The sequence below is a fragment of the Mustela lutreola genome, chromosome 6 (genome assembly GCF_030435805.1).
Source record: "Mustela lutreola isolate mMusLut2 chromosome 6, mMusLut2.pri, whole genome shotgun sequence".
In the NCBI taxonomy this organism is placed as follows: Eukaryota; Metazoa; Chordata; class Mammalia; order Carnivora; family Mustelidae; genus Mustela; species Mustela lutreola.
In genome coordinates, this window is record NC_081295.1 from 157,777,361 (window position 1) to 157,798,756 (window position 21,396).

A 21,396-nucleotide genomic window follows, 5' to 3' on the forward strand; every position below is an offset into this window, starting at 1 on the left:
GTGGTTTATTTGTCTCTCTGTTCTCACACCACCCTGTCCTACACATTATGGCTTCAAGATAAGTTTCGGTGTTTGAGGTGAGAATAAGCAAGTTTTCTTATCTTTTTTTTAATGTTCCTGGCAAGTCTGACCCTCTGCATATATACGTGTATATATGGGTGTATGTATATGTATAAGTGAGTATATGTATGTATAGATCATTGTTCTCAGGCATGAAACCTCTCTTGGGACATTCAGTAGGATCGGAAACTGGCACCCTTACAATACTGAGCCTCTCAAATATGTCCCTTTTCTTTCATCCTGACAGCCGTGCCCCAACCACACCACGACCACCAATCTAGCCCGTGACAGGACATGGCTTTCTTGCCTCTAGCATACCGGGTCACCAGCCAGGCTGCAGGCAGAGAAATCCTGCTAACACATAACTCCAGTCACCTTCTATCATCCATTTAGTGCTTCCCCGGGTCTTCAGGATGAAGGCTACACTCCTTACCTGGGTCTGTCCTCGTGAACCATCTCCGGCCATGTTTCCCACCTACAGCGCCCTGTGTTCCTTCATACTCCAGTCACTCTGAGTTCACTTTTGGTTCCTTACATTAACTATGAGAGAAGATTTTTCAGACTGGAAAATGGCAATTTGGAAAATTTGCCCTCCTAGAGATGCAAAAGAGATTTCAGTCAAAAATAGTGTTTACTAAGGTAAAGCACATTATAATTATAATCCCACTCTTAAAAATCATGCAGTCCGGGGTACCGGGTGGCTCAGAGGGTTGAGCCTCTGCCTTCGGCTTGGGTCGTGATCTCAGGGTCCTGGGATTGAGCCCCGCATCGGGCTCTCTGCTCTCTGCCCTCTGGGGAGCCTGCTTCCCTGTCGCTCTGCTTACTTGTGATCTGTGTGTCAAATAAATAAAATCTTAGAAAAAAAAATACAAAAATACAGTCCATAATGGCCTGAGGCTCTTTCCCTTTTATATTTTTTAGTGAACCCAAGGCTTAATTAACTAAAATCATAATTGTATCAATAATAACCAACAATAATATAAACTGGTAGTAAATTCAACTTAAGTATATGAGAACACAAAGCACATAGTATATTCTTTGAACCAGCAAATAGGTTTTTATTTCATCGTCATAATTTCTAATGCAGGGGTGTCTGGGTGGCTCAGTCGGTTGAGCGTCTGACTCTTGGTTCTGGCTCAGGTCATGACCTCGGGGTTGTGAGGTTGAGCCCTGCATCAGGCTCTGCGCTTGGCTGACTCTGCTTAGGACTCTCCCTCCCCACCCTGCCTGGCCCCGCTGCTGATCTCTCTCAAGCAAATAAACAAAAAACAAAGCTCTTATTTGTAGTAAGGCCTATAATTAAAAATATGTATTACCGAACTCCATAGTTTCTGAGCGTTCAGAATACTCTATCTTGGTAAACACCAGGAAAGCCCTCCTGCAAGCTATTACTCAGGACGTGATGCTGAGCTGTCACTGCACATCCCTCTTGTAACCTGCTTTCCCCAAACTCAGCCCTGCTCATGACAAAGCCCGCGACCGGGGTTCGGCTGAAGGTGTCAGTGTGAACACGCGCGCGCGCACGAAGTGTAAATAAGATCAAACCCTGGAATTCTAGCTTTTTTATGGGGAACATGAGAGACTTTCTCAGGCGTCCGTGGGGGCTTTGCCCACAAGTGTGTCTAGAGGATCATTTACCTTCAGCTTCCCCTCCTTCACGTCCCGGCAGCTATAAAGTCAGCAGCCTTTGCGGGCGAGCTCTCCTGGCCGGAGGACCGTCTTCCCGGCTGGAACACTAGCAGAGGACTCAGACCTACCTTCCTTGATGTCACCTGACCCATCTTTGTGCCAAACTGTGGGACCGTGGGCCAATCTCCTGCAGGTCGAAACACCTCTCTCCAGCTTCTTCCTCCTGCTCGCGTGGTCACAGAGCCGGTGAGCACATCCCCTGGCTAGACTAGCACCCAGTCTGGAAGTGGAATGCAAGTGCCCTCTTCCTGAAGGCGTCACTTACAAGTGGTTTCTGACACTGGGAGGTGTGTCTGTGCGCTCTGCTTGCGAGAGAGGCAGGAGGCTTCTGGGTCGAAGCGTGCCAACCATTCTTTGGAATAGGGGGTACTCGACACGACATCCTGCTACACATCAATGACTATAAATACAATTTTAGAGCAACGCGCCCGTCCTGATAAATGGGACAAACACCGAAGTCACACATGCGCATGGGAATACGCACACACGTGTCCACGGACACGGGAACTCACTGCCGAACCAGCAGACACCGGGCAGAAAAACGTCTTACCTCTGACTTACGGCATCACCAGTCGTCAAGTTCACGTCTTCATGTAAACTATAGCTCAGAAGACGTTGAAGAAAAAAATGTGCAGTAAGACAATTAGACGCGTGGAGGAAGAAACGGAGGAAAGACAAATATTCCTAAAAAAGAAACGTAGAGGGAAAGCAATTCTGCTTTCCGAGCGAGTGCAGGTGTGTGGCATATTCAGGACCGTCTCCGCGCGGCGGAGGTCATTACAGCAGAGCCAGTACCTGGCTTTGTCCCACAAAACCTCACAGCGATCGGCTCAAGCCAAGTCTAGAGATCCTTACCCGACCTCAGCTCCTCACTGTGGCCCGCTCCCCAACTGTGACGAAATCGGAACGAACCAACGCTGAGTCCAAAGCCATGACACCGTGACGAGGAAGTGCTTCCCCACCTCAGCCACACTAAGCGCACACCTACGGAGGAACCTTCACATCAGCTTCCCCCAGGACCAGCTGCACAAGCCCACCCACCCCCCGGCCCCGACCCTGGCATTCCAAGTCTGATTCCAGCCCCGAGTTCCCTTCCCATCAGTAGGCTGAGACACCATCTCCAAGAAATCACTGCCAGCCTGAAGCTGTCCTACAATCTGAATACCCCGAGGAAACACAACAGTGACAAAGGCGTACGAAAGACAGGACCAAATTTTTTAATAGGAGAAGCAAGAGATTTAAAGTTACATTTTAATAAATATAACAAATGTAAGAAAGAATAAAAAATTATAAAAACTATACATTTAACTGAAAGTGTACATATAGACAATTTATACAGAGAACTGTTATTTTAATCGTAGCTTTTCCTGTTCTGTGATGTGTAGGTGCGTGATCTTCCTGGACACCTTCAAGTTCTTAATGGGATAAGTGAGCTTGCTTCTTGCTTGTTAATTTGTCTAACCTCGGCTGAATTGATGACAACGCTACTCTCAGGGGATAATGGATATTTAAACTGTTCCTGTGTTTTGTTTTAATAACACTTAGAGTAGAGAACCCAGTCTCGCAGAGGGATGTTGAGGGGAACAGAAGGAGGCATTTTAAAGCAACCTCAGCAAGTTCAGGATACTCATTTTTAACTTTTATCCAAAATGAAGCAAGCGATGCTGTATTTTCAAAATTCGTTTTCAATCCTTCATCAGTAGCCAGCTTCAACAAGTTATCCTGGAGGGTTACAGTTAAATTTAAATTATCTTTTGGTGGAAGAAATGGATTTTGGATCCACGAGTTTCCCACACGCAGATCTTCTTTTGAAGGAAAATACAATTCCAAACAATCCAACAGATTCGTAAGATGTTCACTGATCACTTTCCGCAGACGGACAACATCAAGGTCATTACCTACTTCCTGGATTACTGTTGTTAAATTATGGAACATGTCATAACAACCTGCAGAAACTCTGTGTTTCCAGGCTTCTAACTTCTGTTTTTGCCCTTCAATCTTGTCAGCCATTGAAAAACAGGTTGCATTCTTCCCTTGCATGGAAACATTAAGATCATTAAAAATACTGAATATATCAGATAAATAAGCAAGTCTGGCTGTCCAATTCACATCTCTAAAAAGCTGGGACCAAACTGGCTTCTTGCTTTGCAGAAACACTAAGAGTTCATTTCGTATTTCAAACATTCTCGACAGAACCTTTCCCCGAGACAACCACCGCATCTCGGCGTGCAGCAACAGCTGCTTGTGGTCAGCTTCCATGTTGTCGCACAACAGAGAGAACAGTCTGGAATTGAACGCGTTAGACTTGACATAATTCACGATTTTTACCGTGTCAGTGAGCACACTGTTTAGCTCCGCTGACACCTTTCTCATGGCCAGACTTTCTCGATGAATGAAGCAATGTGTTATTTTGCACTCTGGGGCCAGCTCCTTGATCTGGGTCACCACCTCAGAGCACGGCCCTGTCATGGAGGCTGTGCCATCAGAACACACCCCCACACAAAACCTGAACTCCAGACCACACTTGTTGACAACGTAATTCTTCACAGCTTCATACAGCTCCGTGCTAGTCGTGTTTGTCGGTAAAGAGGCTGAAAAGAAGAATTCTTCCTTTATATCATCATCATGTTCGAACCGCACATACACCAGAAGAATGACCGTGTTAGCAGCGTCTCTGCATTCATCGAGCTGCAACGAAAAGTACTTTGCTTCTTTTATTTGCTCTACAAGCTGGTCCTCCATGTCGCTCGCCAGCTCCTGAATGCGCCGGGCTATGGTGTCGTTGGAAAGCGGCACCTGGGCCACCTTCTGGGCTGCGGACTCACCCAGCATCTCCAGGCAGACCTCTCTGATGCAGTCTTTCACCAGCGTCTCCGCGATTGTGTATGGCGTCTTAGACTTGGCCACTGGGAGCGCCACCTTGTAGGACGCCCGCAGAGCACTGATGTTTATGTGAGAAACATTCAGCACCGGCTTCGGCTGGCTCTTTAATTCACTACTCTTTCTCTCAAAGAATTCTTTCGGTTGTGAACTTATCTCTTTATGTTTTGAATACAAGTGCCGCTTCAGCTTTGATGGTTTCATGGCTTCATTGGCAAGGATATCTCCACAAATAATACACTGTGGCTTCAGCACTGCACCATCGATTACAGCTACAAACCCGAACTCAATATACGAGGGGTCATACTTCCGAGTGAAACTTGTGTGAACTCTTCTGGATTTCCCCTGCTCTGGGCGACTTCCATTGTTACCATTTCTCTTAGTACGGCTGCTATATTCAGAAAAGGTGTGTTTTTTCTTGACAAAAAAGTCCAGTGAGGCTTGTTTCGCCATCTGGAAATTAGGATTAAAAATAAATAATACAGATTTTACTTTCCTCCTTTTTCTGGTAACAAACTACAGATTAAAAACTAGGCTTGATTAAAAACTTAAAAATGGTTTTAAAATTAAGTTACGAAGGTAAATAAAGGTTTACATGATTCCAAGTTATGGCAGACAGACTGGCCATCAGACATCACATGCTGTCACGGTGCCTGACCTTGTGCATCTCCCAGCATGAGGACTGGCCCCAAGAGGTCAGTGACCCCCAAACCCACCCGTGTTCTATTCAAAATCACGAGTTCAGGAATCACCTGCCTGGGTGCTACAGCAACGTCGAATTGTTCTAACTCCTCCTTAATGTACTCACCACTCTGAACTAGGAGAAACCGTCTGCAGACCAGAGCTGGTCTGAAGATCACACTCCAGGCACCACGGGCCCAAATCATGGCCAGCCTCCATATCTGGAAACTCTAAACTCCACACACAGTAACTCTACTTTATAAAACCTGCTGATTTCACACACATCTCTTTGGTCTTATCTCACACTCTCCGTTTAAATCTGTAAACAGCGTTTCTCAACACAGACATCTCACAATCTCCTGTCTCATATGATTCCTCACTATCAAACGGATCACCCCTCCCCCTAAATACTTCTTCACTTGCCCTGAGAAGCCCTTTCCTAGCCTCCCTCCCCACCCAAACTCACATACAACTACAACAAAGTCAAGTCCAGTCCCGCTCTTCCCACATTCATCCTCCTGGGGAAATGCACCCTTAGCTTTCCTACCCGCCCCCCAGGAAATGCCTGATACCAGAAAGAGTAGAGAGATACTATTATAACCCCAGACAACATACAGCGCAGGATTCAAGGTCATAACTTCCAACCTGCAAAAAGGCATTGAGGGGCTGGCGCACTAACAGTAATGGGGTTTCTCTCTCTGGAGAAAACAAAATCAAGTCGGCCACATGGGCTTCAGCGTCTCCAGTGTGCCCAAACACCCTCCCCTGCGAGCACAGGGGCGGTAACGAAGCTCTTCCCTGCCCTGATCTGCTGCAGGTGCTCGGACTCTTACCCAATCTCCGACGTCGTCTGAGGGAAATGGTGTCTCTGATGGCTTCCGCATCTTGAAAGGCTGACCGGTCAAACTTCTCTGGGTCTCGTCATGCTTCCTTTTCATTGTCGTGGTCTCGCAGCAGAGGCTGCACGTCATTCTGTGATGACAGCCCTCGGGGTCCTGCTGGCGGGGCGCTCCGCAGACCGCATGGACGCTTTCATCACAGGATATGCAATGATGAGCCCCCGAGCACTCCTTCTCACACACCACACAGGGTACGAATCTTAGTCTGTTTTCGGGAGGCTTCCTCATGGCCCTGGTGGGAGGAGCAGAAAGATGTTCTTCAAGGTCACTGCTGTCCGAGCCAGTCTCCATGTTCTCTTCATGCTGTGCTCCTGCCGCATTTTGTTCGGATCCGTTTTCTGGACTCAGGCTAGCAGGAAGGTCTTCGGGTAACTGGGAATGACACAGGCCTAGTTTAGCTTCAGAGCTCCAGCTGCCTTCACGTGGAGTCTGCTGCATGCCTCGGTGATAGGGCTGATTCTGGGTCATCTGAATGAACCACAAAAATTCAGCCCAGTGTGATGACTGGTGAGTTTGCATCCGGGAGAGAATCCTAGTTTGGATATCCTCGTTAGTTTGATTCACAGAACTTTGGCTTTGACAGGGTAGAGGCTTCCCATGGACAATTTTTAATTCCGGCCAAATATTACTGAGTTCACTGACAACCTGGCTTGAAAATTCCCTCCCATTGTCAGACTGTAGGACACTGGGTGCTCCAATAATTGTAAAAATATCTAAAAGAGCATGTGCAACTTCCTTAGGCTTTTTAGATTTTAATGGCCGCAAGAAACTCAACTTTGTATAAAGGTCTTGATAATGCATAATAAATTTATACTCCCCATCGGGATTCAACTGCATGTCTATAAGATCCACTTGGCATCTCGAATTCACTTCCTTCATTGGCTTAGATGTGAGAACTTTCTTGAGTTTCGCGTTCTTCTGCCGGCACGCTCCGCAGAGTGTCAGGTATAGCATTATGACTTCCTTTGTGACGTTCCCGTATTTCGCTTGTAACTCTTTCTCCATGCGGGTGCGCCCGCCGTGTCCAGTGCGGAGATGGGTATCGTGCAGAATGTCAAATAACTCCTCGCTGTGTAAGTAATACCGCACCTTGTCTGTTTCCCCATTTGCGGCCTCAATCAGCTTCTCGTTTCCTTGTACGAGGACCACATCAAATCTAGCTAAGCGGCGGTAGTCTACAGATTCCTTTCTGGACTTCACTTTTGCCTCTTTCACTTCCCTTATTAACTGACAGTACTTTGCTTTAGAAAATATCTTGGTATTATTACTTTTGTTTTCCAGTAACACTGCTAAGCTTCTGAAGAACTTCTCTCTCATGTTTTCTGGTTCGATTTCTGGTTCATTAGTGTCTAAACGACTGGGGTTATCATCACCCATGCTTTGAGACATCATGGAAAGCCACAAGAATGACCCTACAATATAAAGAAAAAACCTGTTAGAATACTTGGGAATATAATTTGAAATATATATACTGCCCAAGTAGCCACTAGAGTCTGGGGTAGAGAGAGAGGCTACGAGCACAAAAATAGGGGGAATGCGGTTTTGGTTGGAGTCCAGCCTTGGAGGAACAGAAGGTAAATGAGGAACCCCTGCCAGGAACAGACAGTTGTGACAGAGTCAAGAGCAGAAAGCCACGATGTGATTTTCCAGAGCAGTACCTGGGATTAGCCTGAAGTAAAGCACTGTTTTATGTAAAATAAGAAGTAAATTGATGTTATTTATTTACTAACAAAAAAAGACTTTTTTTTTTTTTTTTTTTTTGGGCTAGAAAAGCCTCAGCAATACAGCAATGGATTTTTAAAAGATTTATTTATTTGAATGGGAGAAAAAGAGAGAGCGAGCGAGCCCGCAAGAGCCGGGGGAGGGGCAGAGAGAGAAGCAGACTCCCCGCTGAGTAGGGAGCTCCTCACCACTGTCCTGCGGTGACTGGTGTGGCTCTGGAGAGTCACATTCCATTCTGTCTTCAACACGCTGGAGCTGGGCACCAAAGGACTCCTTCGCAGTCTCCGTAGGAGTCATTTCCTCCACAGGAATTTCTGGCCCATCTGTGCTCTGTGGGGCCTGAGGACAAACAGGTACATCTGGAAATTAATATATGTGATCACTGCACAAACCTCGGAACATTCTTCTACTGAAATAGAACATAAGAAGAAAAAAGTCTTCACTGGATTCTTAAGAGGAATCAAAGAAGGAACAAGAAGAGAGAAAAATCCTGGGACTGACAAAGCCAGAGCTATACAACAGCAACCGTCCCCACTGGACAGAAGTTGCTACTCATCCCGGTGGTTTCTGTTGGGGGATGACAACAGAAACTCATGAAAGGAATCCTCCCCAAATCGTGATAATTAAAAGCAAGCTGTAAATGGATTTCAGTGTGCGCAATTAAAAATAAATATTTGAGGTGAGGCTATGCAAGTTACCTACGAGTTACTGATGAGCTTCAACCCAAAAAGGAATCTGCCAGTTGTTTTAGAATAAATGTGGAAAACACTACCCGAGCGTATGGATGGGGAAAGAAGCCAATCATTTTGGATCACTGGGTTGGGTGAAAAAGAAAACATTATCTTCTCCTTACACTAATCATCTCATATATGGTTTGTAAATAAATTTCCCTAACTGTCCCCAAAATACATTTTATGGTTTTTTTTTAACTCTGTGAAGCAATATTTATATATTGGTTTTGGTTATTGTATCTTTTGGTTCTTTTAATCTAAAATAGTTTCCTGCCTTTTTATGACATTCAATTTTTGAAAAGTCAGAGCCAGTTATGTCACAGAATCTCCACATTAGGGATCTGTCTTAGTCTTCCTTCGCACGTGGACTCTGGTGGGCGATTTCCGGAAGAATACTAGGTAAGTGCTGTGTGCTGCTGCACACCGTCGAGTTACTGCATTATGGATAATGGGGACCTTGGTCACTTAGCTCAGGTAGTGGCCTCCAGCTCTATCCATTCACGTCTCCCACTGTAATCAGTAAGTCAGCTGTGGGGTCATAGTGTAGAACTATGTAAATAGCTATTCCCCAACGGTTTTAGCATTCTCTGGTAATTCTGGTCCATTTTTATACTGGGGGTTGCAAAATGGTGACTGCTGCCTTTACAATTCCTTCTACATTTACTAGCTAGCAATCTTCTATAAAGAGGTTTCTGTCTGTCTGTCTGTCTTTCTCTGTCAGGGAGGGAGAGCAGGCGTGCGCACTGCTCGCATGGGGCAGGGGAGAGGGAGGGAGAACCTTCGGCAGGCTCCATGCTCAGAGCAGAGCCTGTGGGGGGTAGGGGGGAGGCCTTCGTCTCATGACCCTAAGGTCAGTCATGATCTGAGCCAAAAGCACGAGTTGGACGCTTACCCAACGGAGCCGCCCAGGTGCCCCGTCTCTCATCTTAAACATCCGTGCAGACTTACTTTGTGGCCCACTGCATCCTCACTCGCATTGACCTTAAATTGTCTCCCACTCAGCTACCCATGTCCCGCTCATCAGGGTCCTGCATCCTTGGCACATGACCCCACTCCTGTTTCCAGCACATCTGTGCTTTCCAGAACAACACACATACGGGCCACACGGCATTTCCCCGGTCCTGGATCTAGTTTCAACTGTCTCCCCAAGGAGGCTCGATTCATTTCTGAGCAACAGTGCTGGTAACAGGCTGAGCAGCAGCAGGGCTCACTGTTCTGGTGCACCACCCCCTCCCGGCCCTGCAGCGGACAGAGCGGTTAAGGGCATATGTAGGTTATCATGAATTCAATTCCATTTCAACACCACACTTCAGCTTTCCATATTCCATTTTAACATATTCTTCTCCCACAGTGAAACAAAAACCACCCAGTTCAATCCACTGCTTGCATCTACTTATTTACTGTGACCTACAATAAGCACAGAAGTTTCAGAATTACAGTGCTTTGTGTTGTAGAAGACTCCCAACGACACCCCTACAAAATCACTCTGGGGCTTTCTGTGCCCACACACAGTACTGCACTAAGAGCACATAGTCAGAACACAATGCCCAAGTCCCCTGAGTTACTGTTTTGCTGTTAGTTATTAATTTGATACACAGTTGAGTGTATCTGTTTCTGTGTTTGTTTAATCATTTTGAATGTAACATTGCTTATTAAATATTTAAAACACATGCTATGGGAAAAATCAAAATATATATTCAGAGAAGTCTTGCTCCTATACTACTCCACCCCCACTCCCATAAGAAGCCATTTTTGGGGATACCTTGCGGGCTCAGTCAGTTAAGCATCTGCCTTCAGCTCAGGTCATGATCCCAGGGGCCTGGGATCGAGTCCCACATAGGTTCCCTGCTCAACGTGCAGCCTGCTTCTCTCTCTGCCTGCTGTTCCCCCTGCTTGTGCATGTGTGTGCTCATTCGCTCACTCTCTCTCTCTCACAAATAAATAAAAGTCTTTAAAAAAAATAAAACAGAGCAAGAATGAAAGTTACTTTAAAAAAAAAAAAAAAAAAGGCAAGCTATCATCTCCCTAAGCAGAGAAACTCTCGTTTGTATTTACCTAATAGACCTCACAGTGACAAGAACACAGAACACGCCGCTCGGCCTCTCGGGGTGGGCTCCTTTCAGCGGCGGCGGCCTGAACGTCCACCGCATGTTCCTGCCAAGCCTGCTTTCTCACACAACAGCCTTGCGGAAGCCCCAGTGCGATCGACGCAAGCATCCACAGGCTGCCTCACCAAATGTTCTTGAGGCCAAAACAAAGACAACATCCGCTTTATCGGAACGGAGCCCTGTGTGGGGACCTCACCAACCCGCGCTCTGCCGTACACCGGTGTGTTACCCACGCTCTGCACCTCACCTGCAAAACCGAAGGAAAAGCCAGCTCCTCCTTTGGGGGGGCATCTGCAAACTCGGTTAATTCTGAACATTTCCCTCCCCAGGTCTTCCCTTTACAAAAAGAATTCCTCAGTCTCATGACCCATGAAACTAAAAGTGTGCATTTAGTCAAATACCCTAGACCATCGTACAGGAGACATCACGATGGGATAAAAATCTTTAAATTAATACAATTTTTAAAGATTTATTTCAGAGAAAGAGCGCACGCACGTGATGGGGGAGGGGCAGAGGGAGAGAGACTCTCCAGCAGCCTGTACACTCCGCGCGGGCCCACATGGCGCTTGACCTCAGCATCCAGAGGTCAAGGGTCAGCTGTTCAGCCACCTCGTAATTAATACAGTTTTTAGTTGGAGTATTACATGCTTAGGAAAACAGAGAGCTCATAAGCGTAGAGCTGGATGATCTACCACAAAGTAAACCACCTAGAACACAATCAGCCTCTCAGAAGGCTACCTGTGCCACACCCTCTCCCCCCAAAGTAAGTCCTACTCTGACACGGATCCCCACAGACGCATTTTGCTTTCTGCACTTTATATCAACAAAATCATACAACGTGCATTTATTTTTGTTGGCTTCTTTGTTCAACATCATGTTTGTGAAACGTATCCACACTGTCGAACGTAGTCGTCCATTTATTTTCATAGTTGTATAGTATCCGACGGTACAAACACACTGTAACTACGTTCCCCCGTCCCATTTCTAGTAATCATTTCAGTTGTTCAGAGTCTCTGGCAATTATAATGATGCTGCTACGACCATTATTTTACATGTCTTCGAAAGTGTCTCTTGTAGACACATACCTGGGACTAGGTTTGTTAGGTCAGAACATGGTTACACGCGGTAGGTATTTCCAAAGTGATCAAAACAACTTATCCTACCAGGACATAAGCATTCGGAAAGTGGCTCAACGTCCTTACCAAAATTTGGTCACATCAGCACTTTTAATCCAAGCTGGTTGGAATAAAGTGGTACCACACGTTGTTTTAATTTGCATTTTTCTGATTAGTAAGATTGAATCATTGCTTTACACTTTTACTGGCTAGTTATCCTTTTTTTGTGCAATGCATGTTCGAGTATTTTGTTGATTTTTTAATTGGGGCACGTGTCCTTTTGCTTACTGATTTGCAGTACATTATACACTCAGATACGAGGTTTCTACATGCAGTCCGTCTGGATCTGGCAGACGGAAAACATAAGGCTGGAGGATCTTACTGTTTGGAATTGATGCTTTCATGGACGTCTGACCTTGTGCTGAGATTTTCAATGCTACAGTGTAAAGATACATATAAAATTTTTATATAACATTACATTCACTTTACTAGGTATTAGTGGTATCTCATCATTTCCTATGCTAACATAGGAACAACGTTAGGAACTATGCTAACATAGTCCATACCAACATTCAGACATCAGCTAGTGAGATGTTATGCTTTAAAATGTACAGATTACAACTTTATATTCATCAGCAATCACCATGAATAGAAACACTTTTGTTTCTAATATTGTCATCCTAGTCTCTCAAAATTCATCAACTGAAGAAGTTTCTGAGATGGCTCCAGATGCCCCATTTATGTTTAAAACAGAAGTGGGAAAATACAGAACTGAACACATCTGCCACATTTTATAAGAAAAGTAAAAGACTTCCCAGAAACTCCCAGAATACATGCTTATTCCCCGCCGCCCCCCCGCAACCCCGGCCAGAGCTAAGCAGCACAGCCAACTCAAGTACAAGGAAATCCAGAAAAGCATTTAGGAAGGGACACTGCTGCCATGGGCAGAATCACTGTGTCTTAAGGAGGGCAGAGGGGAGGACAGACACAGGGGCCTCCGTCCGAGAGCAGAGCGCTCCTATGGAAGTACCGTAAGCAAAATGGCACACAACAGTCCCTCCGCTTTGTCAGCTCGCCCAGGGCCGCTTCGCCTCTGAAAGGACTGCATTCGCTCCTGTTTTCTCACCAGAAGAAATCCAAAGAGGATTTTTCATTTTTGTGAAAAGGAGCCATTCCTGTACTAATGCAAGTTTTGTAAAATCAAGTGGCGTCAAGGGGGCAGAGAGAAACCTTCTGAAGCAGGGACACCTGTGTCCAGCGGGCAGCCAAACATGCCTGCAACGGTGACATTTCCCCCTCCTCCAGAAATCACACAGGAACAAGAAAAATGAAAAACATGTATGCAAATGCAATATTCTGTAAGAGTAGGGAGATACCTATAATCCTGAATCGTATGAAAAGTTACCAAATGTGAACATTTCCCAGAACTGACCGAGCACCAAGGCCTACCACGGCTACATTTTTCAACAAAGCGAAAAGAGGAAAATTCTACAGTAACAGGCCATCTTACAGGAAAAACTAATATGGCTTATTTGAAACAAAGGGAGAAGATATGCAGGCTACAGGTAAGAGACTGCTTAGACAGGCATCTACCGCAGAATATGTGAACACATGAGAAAACATGCATTCTGCAAAGCTGCACAGAAAATAACAAGGTTTATGGAGAAAATAAAGTTGCCGGACAGACCACTGAACATCTAGACAACTTTGTCACCAGAGCACCTGTACAACGATAGTAATCCTAGTAAAAATAAAAGCATTAAAAACATAGTCGAAAAGACATTGTAAAGAATGGCTACATTTCCTGCCGGACTTTGCCTGACGAAGGGGAAGCTACCGTGTCGGAAAGAGGTGTGGGGACAGCGTGCAGCGGGGACAGAGACACAGCTTTCGGAAGTCCAACTGGGGAAGCCTTTGCTCGTTTGCCAAATGTGCTGATTTCAGAAGATACACAGAAACAGTCCTGGCTCGTTGCCTTGTTTTCACGTCTCGGGCACTGACTGACAAGCAGATACCCAGTCTGTGCTGCTTAAACATTTTCTGTCGTTCATAAACCACAGCTCGTATGGCTCCAAATCAGAGCTTGCACAGAAATGCGAAGCCCGTGTGATCCGCATTGTCCTTGGCCAGCTGCCACACCCACTCCATCGCCGGAAGCAGAAAGTGATGGAGCCACGAACAACTTCCACACCTCCCTTTTGTGGCCCGTGACCAAGCGCGGCAGCCCCCACAGAACAAGGGCTTCCGCATGGGACCGCCGCAGCACCCCGTACCTTCACTCATCAGATGAGCAGCCTCCGCCAGAGCGACACAGCTGTGCTTTGCTTTGGGAAAGCTCTTGGGAAGCTCACAGCTCTTGAGAAGGCTCACGGCCCCTGGAATCACGAACTGAATCAGGGAGAACTTCATGCTACCCTGCAAGCAAGCAGGCTTTTGTGATGTCATTCCAAACCTCTCCAATAATCTCAAGGGCAAGTTTAATGTTGAACTGATTCCAGAATGAAAAAACTGTGTATGCATTTCACCCCCTTGTAGGTGCAAGAAACATCTTGAATATTCTCTTTAAGCAAAAAGCCTTAAAGGCTGAGCTCACACCCTGATCAAGGGGCTAGAGTACCAAAGTTGTATTAGGAAGGGAAAAGAGAATTTTAATATTTGAAGAAAGCTCAGGATTTGTTGGAGGATGGCTTGGATGGCTTATAATTTCCTGAATCAAAAGAATTTTGAAACATAATTTTTTTTTTCCTCTTGTAGTTACTTTTTTAAACCATCTACAAAACATCACCTGGAAGACCATAAGTATCTACACTGTCAGGCAGCCTCTCTTGCTACGGCTACAGGAGGCTCGTCTTCGCGACTCCTTTCAAAGCTCGTGCGCGGGCAGTGTGCTCACGGCAAGCTTCAGCTTTACAACCCCACCGGCATTTGAACCCAACATCACACCAGCTGATCTCTGTGGCCTTCAGCCCTCAACAGTGCGTTTCTTCCTTCAGGACACAGGCTCTCGAGGGAATCCACTTCCAATAGAGACTGGTTTCCTTAAAGTTAAAAATCTCATCTTGGGTACAGCCTTCTTCATCAGTCAACTGTCTTAATACCGGGGAACTGTCTACACTTCTCCCACATGCACTCACAGCCGCACCGAGAGCTTAACGTGGCGGAAGCCATGGCGGTTCCTGAAGTCACAGAACAGACACTGCTTCTTCCAGATGAAGGCACTTCTGCAGGAGTTCCAGCTTTTTTAAAGGTCTTTTTCTTAAGGTCTTCATCAACTGCTAAGGCCTTCTTTGTTCTGAGAAAGGCTGCCTCTGACTGCCGCTGTGTCTGGTACTCAATCCACACACCTGACAGGGCTCCTGTCTTCCATTTCCTCACGCTCGTTCTAGCAAACTCTGTAGCACTGGCCGGTTCCAGCGAGGTGACTGCCCTTATCTTCCCAGCACTGCCTCTGACTCCTTTATGCCACCTGCATGCACGATCAATGTCATGGGTTTTTCCCTTTTCTTTTCAAAGCGCTTTGTAATTTTGAGCTTTCCTGTGGTTAAGCTTTTCTTCTGTTACGCTCACTAGCAGAAATTTTATCACCAACACCCTCCTGAGGCACCTGTAAACCCCCGTGCCTGCTCATTTTCGGGAACACAAAAAAGTTTAACAAAAAATGCAGGAAGACGGGAGGGAACCATGCAAATAAGCAATTCCGAAACCGAGAGTACAGCTGTGAGAGCCCAGAGGAAGGGTGTGGAGGACAGTGGGCCCTTGGCATGGTGCTGTTGGCCTTCACAATGGGCTGCATTCCACTATCTTCAGGTGCTCTTACCCAGCGGCCCAAAACATGCACTTGCTGGTAAAATTCGTGTACTAGTCAGCACGACATCTTCATCACATGGACTCATGTTCCCATGTGTTGGTCTCGTATGAAAGCTTTGCATTTCCGAGAAGCGAACTGTAGCGCTTCCGACTGTGCACATGAAATGTTCACCTTCCAAGGGCTCAGATCAGTGCATGGACAGTATCACTAGAGACACGTCCGAGGGTCTGGCAATACCCATAATGGTCTACGATTACGGTCCTAAAAGGAAGGCATATTCTCTTAGAAATAACCTCTAGTGTGATGGGGAAAGACCAAACGCTGAGTTCAACACACTTCGTATGCCAACTACTCCACGTACTGGGAAGTATCTAGAAAATGATGCCATGAGTCTCTCTGTTGTACTGATGAACACACTGAAGCCCAGAGAAGGTGTGACAGGTCCAAGGTGACACCGCTCGCTATATGGAACCTATTATGGAACCCAAATCTCCTCATTCACTGTTTCTGGACAATTCTATTACATTTGGCTGCTTCTCTACTTGTCTCTCCTAGAGGGTATTCCTCACATTCTTTTACTGCTTCGTTTTCATATACAGCTAGGGTGTGGGCACCATAAGAGCTCACTATAAGAGATTAAAGCTCACAGTCACTAAAAATACACTGCCTACTGGTAAGCAGTAGATCAGGGTTCGGGTCTGGTTACATATCTGGGTCAGCTATCACTTACATCGACACTGTTATCCACAAGGGCCAATGTATTCCTCAGCACCAGTGACCAGGATAATGCACCCATCTGAGTGAAGCTGACCACGCGACTCCCCCTTGGACCCGCACACTCCAACTCTCCGGGGAAGCTGGGGCCCGGCCATCTCTCACCTGATGTCGAGGCTCGTCCAGCTCCCTCTCCAGGTCCTCCAGCGCGGCCACCGCCTGCTCCCCGCTCTCCGGCTGCTGCTCCCGCACCCAGGCCTGCAGCTCCTCGGGCAGGATGGTCAGGAACTGCTCCAGCACCAGCAGCTCCACGATCTGCTCCTTGCTGTGCGTCTCGGGCCGCAGCCAGCGTCGGCAGAGCTCCCGCAGCCGGCTCAGCGCCTCGCGGGGCCCCGGGGTCTCCTGGTAGCAGAACTGCCGGAAGCGCAGGCGGCAGAGCTCCCGGGTGAGAGTCACATTCTCGTGCAGGCAGGACTCCTGATCCCAAACGTGGTCCTCCTCTTTAACCTTCACTCTGATAATCTCCCCACGCTCCGCCGCAGCCCGGCCAGCCAGGCCCGGGAGAACCCCGGAGGCCGTGGCCATCCCGAGACCTCGCAGCACAGCGGGCAGCTCACCGCCCCGGAGTCTCACCGCACGCGGGGTCTCACCGCCCCGGGGTCCCACGGGTGCGCACCCGGGGTCTTACCGCCCCGGGGTCTCACCGCACCGGGTCTCACCGCACGCGGGGTCTCACCGCCCCGGGGTCTCACCGCACCCGGGTCTCACCGCACCGGGTCCCACCGCCCCGGGGTCCCACGGGTGCGCACGCGGGATCTCACCGCACCGGGTCTCACCGCACCCGGGTCTCACCGCACCGGGTCCCACCGCACGCGGGGTCCCGGCAGGCGCGCGCCGCCCCCGCGCCCGTCCGGCACGTTTCCGTGAGCACAGGCCGACGGCGGCCGCGGAGCGCGAGGACTCGAGTCCGTGACAGCGCTGGGCAGTCACCGGAGCGAGTCCATGCGGCGGGAATTCCAGCCCCGCGCGGACCGGAAGCGGCGAGCACCCGACGGCGAGCTGCGGGCCCCGGGGCCGGCCACGCCGCAACCCGACGGGCCCGCGGCCGCTGCGGGCCTCATGACGCCTGCGCCCCGGAGCCGGGCGGCCACCGCGCGGACAAGGCGCTCCGGAGCCGACCCCGGCGGCCGCTCGCACAGCCGCGCTCTCCCCGCAGCCGCGGCTCCCGCCTCGGAGGAGCGCGGGCCCAGGGCCAGCCTCCCCGCCCGCGGGCTCCCGGACGCGCCCGCCGCCGCCCGCACGACCCCGCCGGCCGGCGCGCACTTCCGGTCCGCTCTAGGACTCCGGGCGGTGCGAGCTCTCGGTGGTCGTCGCCGCGGGCCGCCGCGCCCCGGAGCGAGCGCTGGGGCGAGCCGGCGCCCCGCCCTCCGCCGCGCCACCCGCGCGCTCCAGGCGGCTCTGGGCTTCCCGGGCAGCGCTGCGGCGCACGCCACGGCCGCGACCTGCGGGCTGCGCCCCGACCCCTCCGCAGGCGCCGCTCGCGGGGCTGGAGAAGGAGCTGGGACGCGGGCGGTCGTCGCTCCGTCTCCCCGCGGGGCGGCGGCCGACCCGCAGCGGGGCGCTTCCCCCGGCGACGGTGAGTCCCCGCCCGGGAGCGCGGAGACCTCCCGCCCGCCGCGTGCTCCCTGGGCCCGCGCGCTCCGCAGCCACGGCAGGTGCGCGCCACGGCGCGGCTGGAGAAGGGCTGGGCGGGCGCCGGGCGCGGGAGGCCTGGGAGCCCCCGCAGCTCCGCGGTGCGGGTCCTGGTTCCTCTCCCCCCTCCCCACCCAGCCGGCCCCGGCCTGGTTATCAGCCTCAGTGAACCACACAGCCCAGGAGGCTTTGCTGAATGGCTGGATGGCTCCCCCTCTCCATTCTTTCCTTCTGCTTGGTCCCCTCCGATGACACATGTTGGCATTTCTGATTCAAGAGGCTTTGAAGAGTCAGGACATTTCTTTTGGAAATCTCTAAATTAAAAATTCTTGTCCTTGGATTCTGTAAATGGTCTTGAGTGAGTCCCTAAACCCAGGGAAACTGTATATAAGATTTTTGCTTCTGTGCCCTAGAAGCATCATCGGACTTCAAAGGAGCCTCCCCAGTTTCCTAGCCACTGTTAACGTGTTGCATTTGTCTTTCGTGGTTTCCCCCTAGCCAACTGCTCATCTTTGCAGTAATGGGTTCCATCTTCTGTCCCTTTCATTTTCTGTATCCTGATGATCACACCCGCGCTGAGCGCAGTAGGCGGTCAATACGGGGTTAACAAGACTTCTAAACCCTCTACCGAAGGGTGTTAATTTTTTGGTAGTTTTTCACTTTTAATATCTACAGTGATATATCCCTGTAAACAAACAAACAAAATTATATCGAAAAGGTGAACATGGCAAAAAATAAAAAGCCCCTTTATCCCCCAATTCTGTTTCTGGGCTCCTGGGCGGCTCAGTCGTTAAGCGGCTGCCTTTGGCTCAGATCATTATCCCAGGGTCCTGTGGGATCGAGGCCTATGCCCGGCTCCCTGATCGGTGGAAAGCCTGCTTCTCCCTCTCCTGCTCCTCCTGCTTGTGTTCCCTCTCTGTGTGTCTCTCTCTGTCAAATAAATAAATAAAATCTTTTTTTAAAAAATCTAAGGTGATACACACCTGTAAACAACAAAAAATATATTGCAAAGGTGAATACGGCAAAAAATGAAAAGCTCCTCTATCCTCCAATTCCATTTCTCAGAAAAATTCATACTGAGTTTGGTATACATTCCTCAAATCTATTTAAAAATGAATACACAAACTCACAAATTAAAACTTATAAAAATTACCTCATGCTATATATTACAATTGAGAAATTGCTGGGTTTTGATTTAAAGCAAATCCTCTCCCCAAACTGCCAAGCCAACATGTGGGTACCCACCTCTAGTCCAGGCTTTTTAGTATCTGGCTATTATTTCCATTAAGTGGATGGGCACATTTTCAGATTTCTGATATTGCCAAATACTACAATGAACATTCTTAAATATTTTTAATTTTTTTGTACTTAAAGAAAAACTGTTGAGGGAGATCACTCTGAAAGATATTGCCAAACAGCCCCTCAGAGAAGTATTTATCATGGCCCCTCACTTGCACAGGCCCTTTGCAAGACCCAGGAAGGGGTAGCCCTGGATGAAATGGGTTTTATAGAAGGGCCAAGGTATATTATAATGGAAATTAGTTAAGACTGCCCCCTCTTCTGCAGCCTATCCTCAGATACATTGTATAAGCCTTAGAGTGGCTGTATCTAATTGTGTTGGTGACTATATTCTTTTTCTTAAACAAGGGCCCTCTAAGGTGCCTGGGCTGCAGACCTCACAAAGTCAGGATAGCAGCAGAAGCCGACCAGAGAGTGCCCCAAATGCCTTGAGTTCTGTTTCGCTCATTGCCTCTTCAGCGACAACACAGCATCAGATTTCATTACCAGCTTGGTCCCAGGGAAGACTGACTCACCTCTGGGTTGGAGTTACTGCATTTATTCTGAGGAGATATTTAACCACGACTGTGGATAGGTGTATTCACCTTTCCTGTCAGTCCATGGAGTAGCGGCCAGCACCCTAGACTTGGAATCCTCAAGCTGGGTTGAGTCTGGCTTGATGCCACCTCTCAGGAAGCACATCTTACGCTTTATAGTACATGGGACATCTGAACGTGCAGCAACATTCAACTTCCCAATGAGAATCAACAAAACAACCCGGGAATTCCATTTTCAAAAGTTCACCCTCCTGGGGCAAGCAGCATCTTCAACATCTCCAGTTTCGAAGGTGTCCCCTGGAGCTCTCAGTCTGTGCCTCGCACAGAGGCAGAGGCGCCAAGCCCCACGCCCAGGGCATTTCTCTTGCAACAAGGACCACTCATCTGTCCTCTCCCCTTCCTCCTCATTCCCACCACCCACCCCAAATTCCTGGAGGGCAGCCTGGAGGTGGCAGGGTGCTCCCTGACCGGTGCCCCCGTCCAACACAGGCAGCCCACGGTGGGGTGTCCTCACACCAACAACTGAACCACCCCAGCTGAGACTTGGGGACAAAAATGTGCTCGAGGGACATTATTCTCACTGTGTAGACAGGATAGAGTTGGATGTAAAGATCAAACTTAGGAAGTCCGTACACTCATTTACCTTTAGAATGATGAGACACAGGCCACAGGAAGGAAAGATTTCCTTCTAACGGGACAGGAGCTAAATTAGGAAGAGATAGGTATTTAAAAAAAAAAAAAAAGGAAAGACAGGTATCTGTGTTTTGTACAGATGAATCTCTTCTATATCGTAAGAGGCAGCCTTTAAATCCAGTGATCTTTTCCAATTCCTTTTACTTCAACATTTTAATGTTCTCATAACAGTCAAGTCCCACTCTCCCCAATTCCAGTCATTCATTAGACTACCAATATTTATTAGTTCCTATTATTAATTACCACTGATTACACAGAAATTATATAACAAACTAAGGCTTCTCAGTGTATGAAAACAGATTCTTCAGGTTCCCACTGGGGGAGCTTGAAGGTACCTCCACTCACATGGCCTGTGGTGATGGCAATTGCAAAGGGAAGTAAACTCTTCTGCTCGGGCTATTGTCACAGCAGATGCAGTCCTGCCTTCTTTCCACCTCCTTGATGCTAGTATGATGAGGCCTCCCCCAAAGCGTCTGCTCTCTTCTGAAATGGCCTGAGTTCTCCCCTGTCTGGAAAGCCTGCACCTGCAGCCCTTCCTCCAACCAGCACGACCTCTGGCCCGTGGTTCTCTCAGCCATGCAGCACTGACATCCGCACCAAACCCAACTCGGTACCACAAGCAGACTTCCAGCTGTCCTCCTGGAACTTTAGGAAGTGACAGTAGCAGAAGGAAGAAATACGGCTTAAATACTGAAAGAGAATCTAATGATATAATTATTATGGTCATATTTGACATCAAGGACCCATTTGTCTTCACTCAAATCCATGA

General features: G+C 48.4%; 1 protein-coding gene across 6 annotated transcripts; it reads right to left on the reverse strand.

Annotated features, from left to right (window-relative positions):
- Window positions 1-2,943: 2,943 nt before the first annotated feature.
- Window positions 2,944-17,726, reverse strand: SCAND3 (SCAN domain containing 3). Of its 6 annotated transcripts, XM_059176143.1 has the most exons (6): window positions 17,207-17,719; window positions 17,101-17,170; window positions 16,573-17,046; window positions 8,120-8,270; window positions 6,144-7,621; window positions 2,944-5,082 (listed from the first exon to the last, which is right to left on the reverse strand). In XM_059176143.1, the coding sequence occupies exons 3-6, from the start codon at window positions 16,990-16,992 to the stop codon at window positions 3,166-3,168; spliced, it is 3,966 nt and encodes a 1,321-aa protein (XP_059032126.1). In that variant the 5' UTR covers window positions 16,993-17,046; window positions 17,101-17,170; window positions 17,207-17,719; the 3' UTR covers window positions 2,944-3,165. The 6 variants fall into 6 exon arrangements, 5 of the variants coding, with proteins under 5 accessions (XP_059032126.1, XP_059032125.1, XP_059032127.1 ...); XM_059176142.1 differs by having other exon boundaries at window positions 16,573-17,170; XM_059176144.1 differs by having other exon boundaries at window positions 16,573-17,233.
- Between the last annotated feature and the right edge of the window lie 3,670 nt (window positions 17,727-21,396).

Bases quoted from the DNA above. Each gene is read 5' to 3' on its own strand.
- SCAND3 (XM_059176143.1), bottom strand. From the start codon at position 16,992: ATGGCCACGGCCTCCGGGGTTCTCCCGGGCCTGGCTGGCCGGGCTGCG. The intron at 8,271-16,572 runs GTGAGAGATGGC...GTTTGTCCTCAG, and splicing joins TGGACGAGCCTCGACATCAG to GCCCCACAGAGCACAGATGG. The intron at 7,622-8,119 runs GTGAGGAGCTCC...TTTATATTGTAG, and splicing joins CCAGTCACCGCAGGACAGTG to GGTCATTCTTGTGGCTTTCC.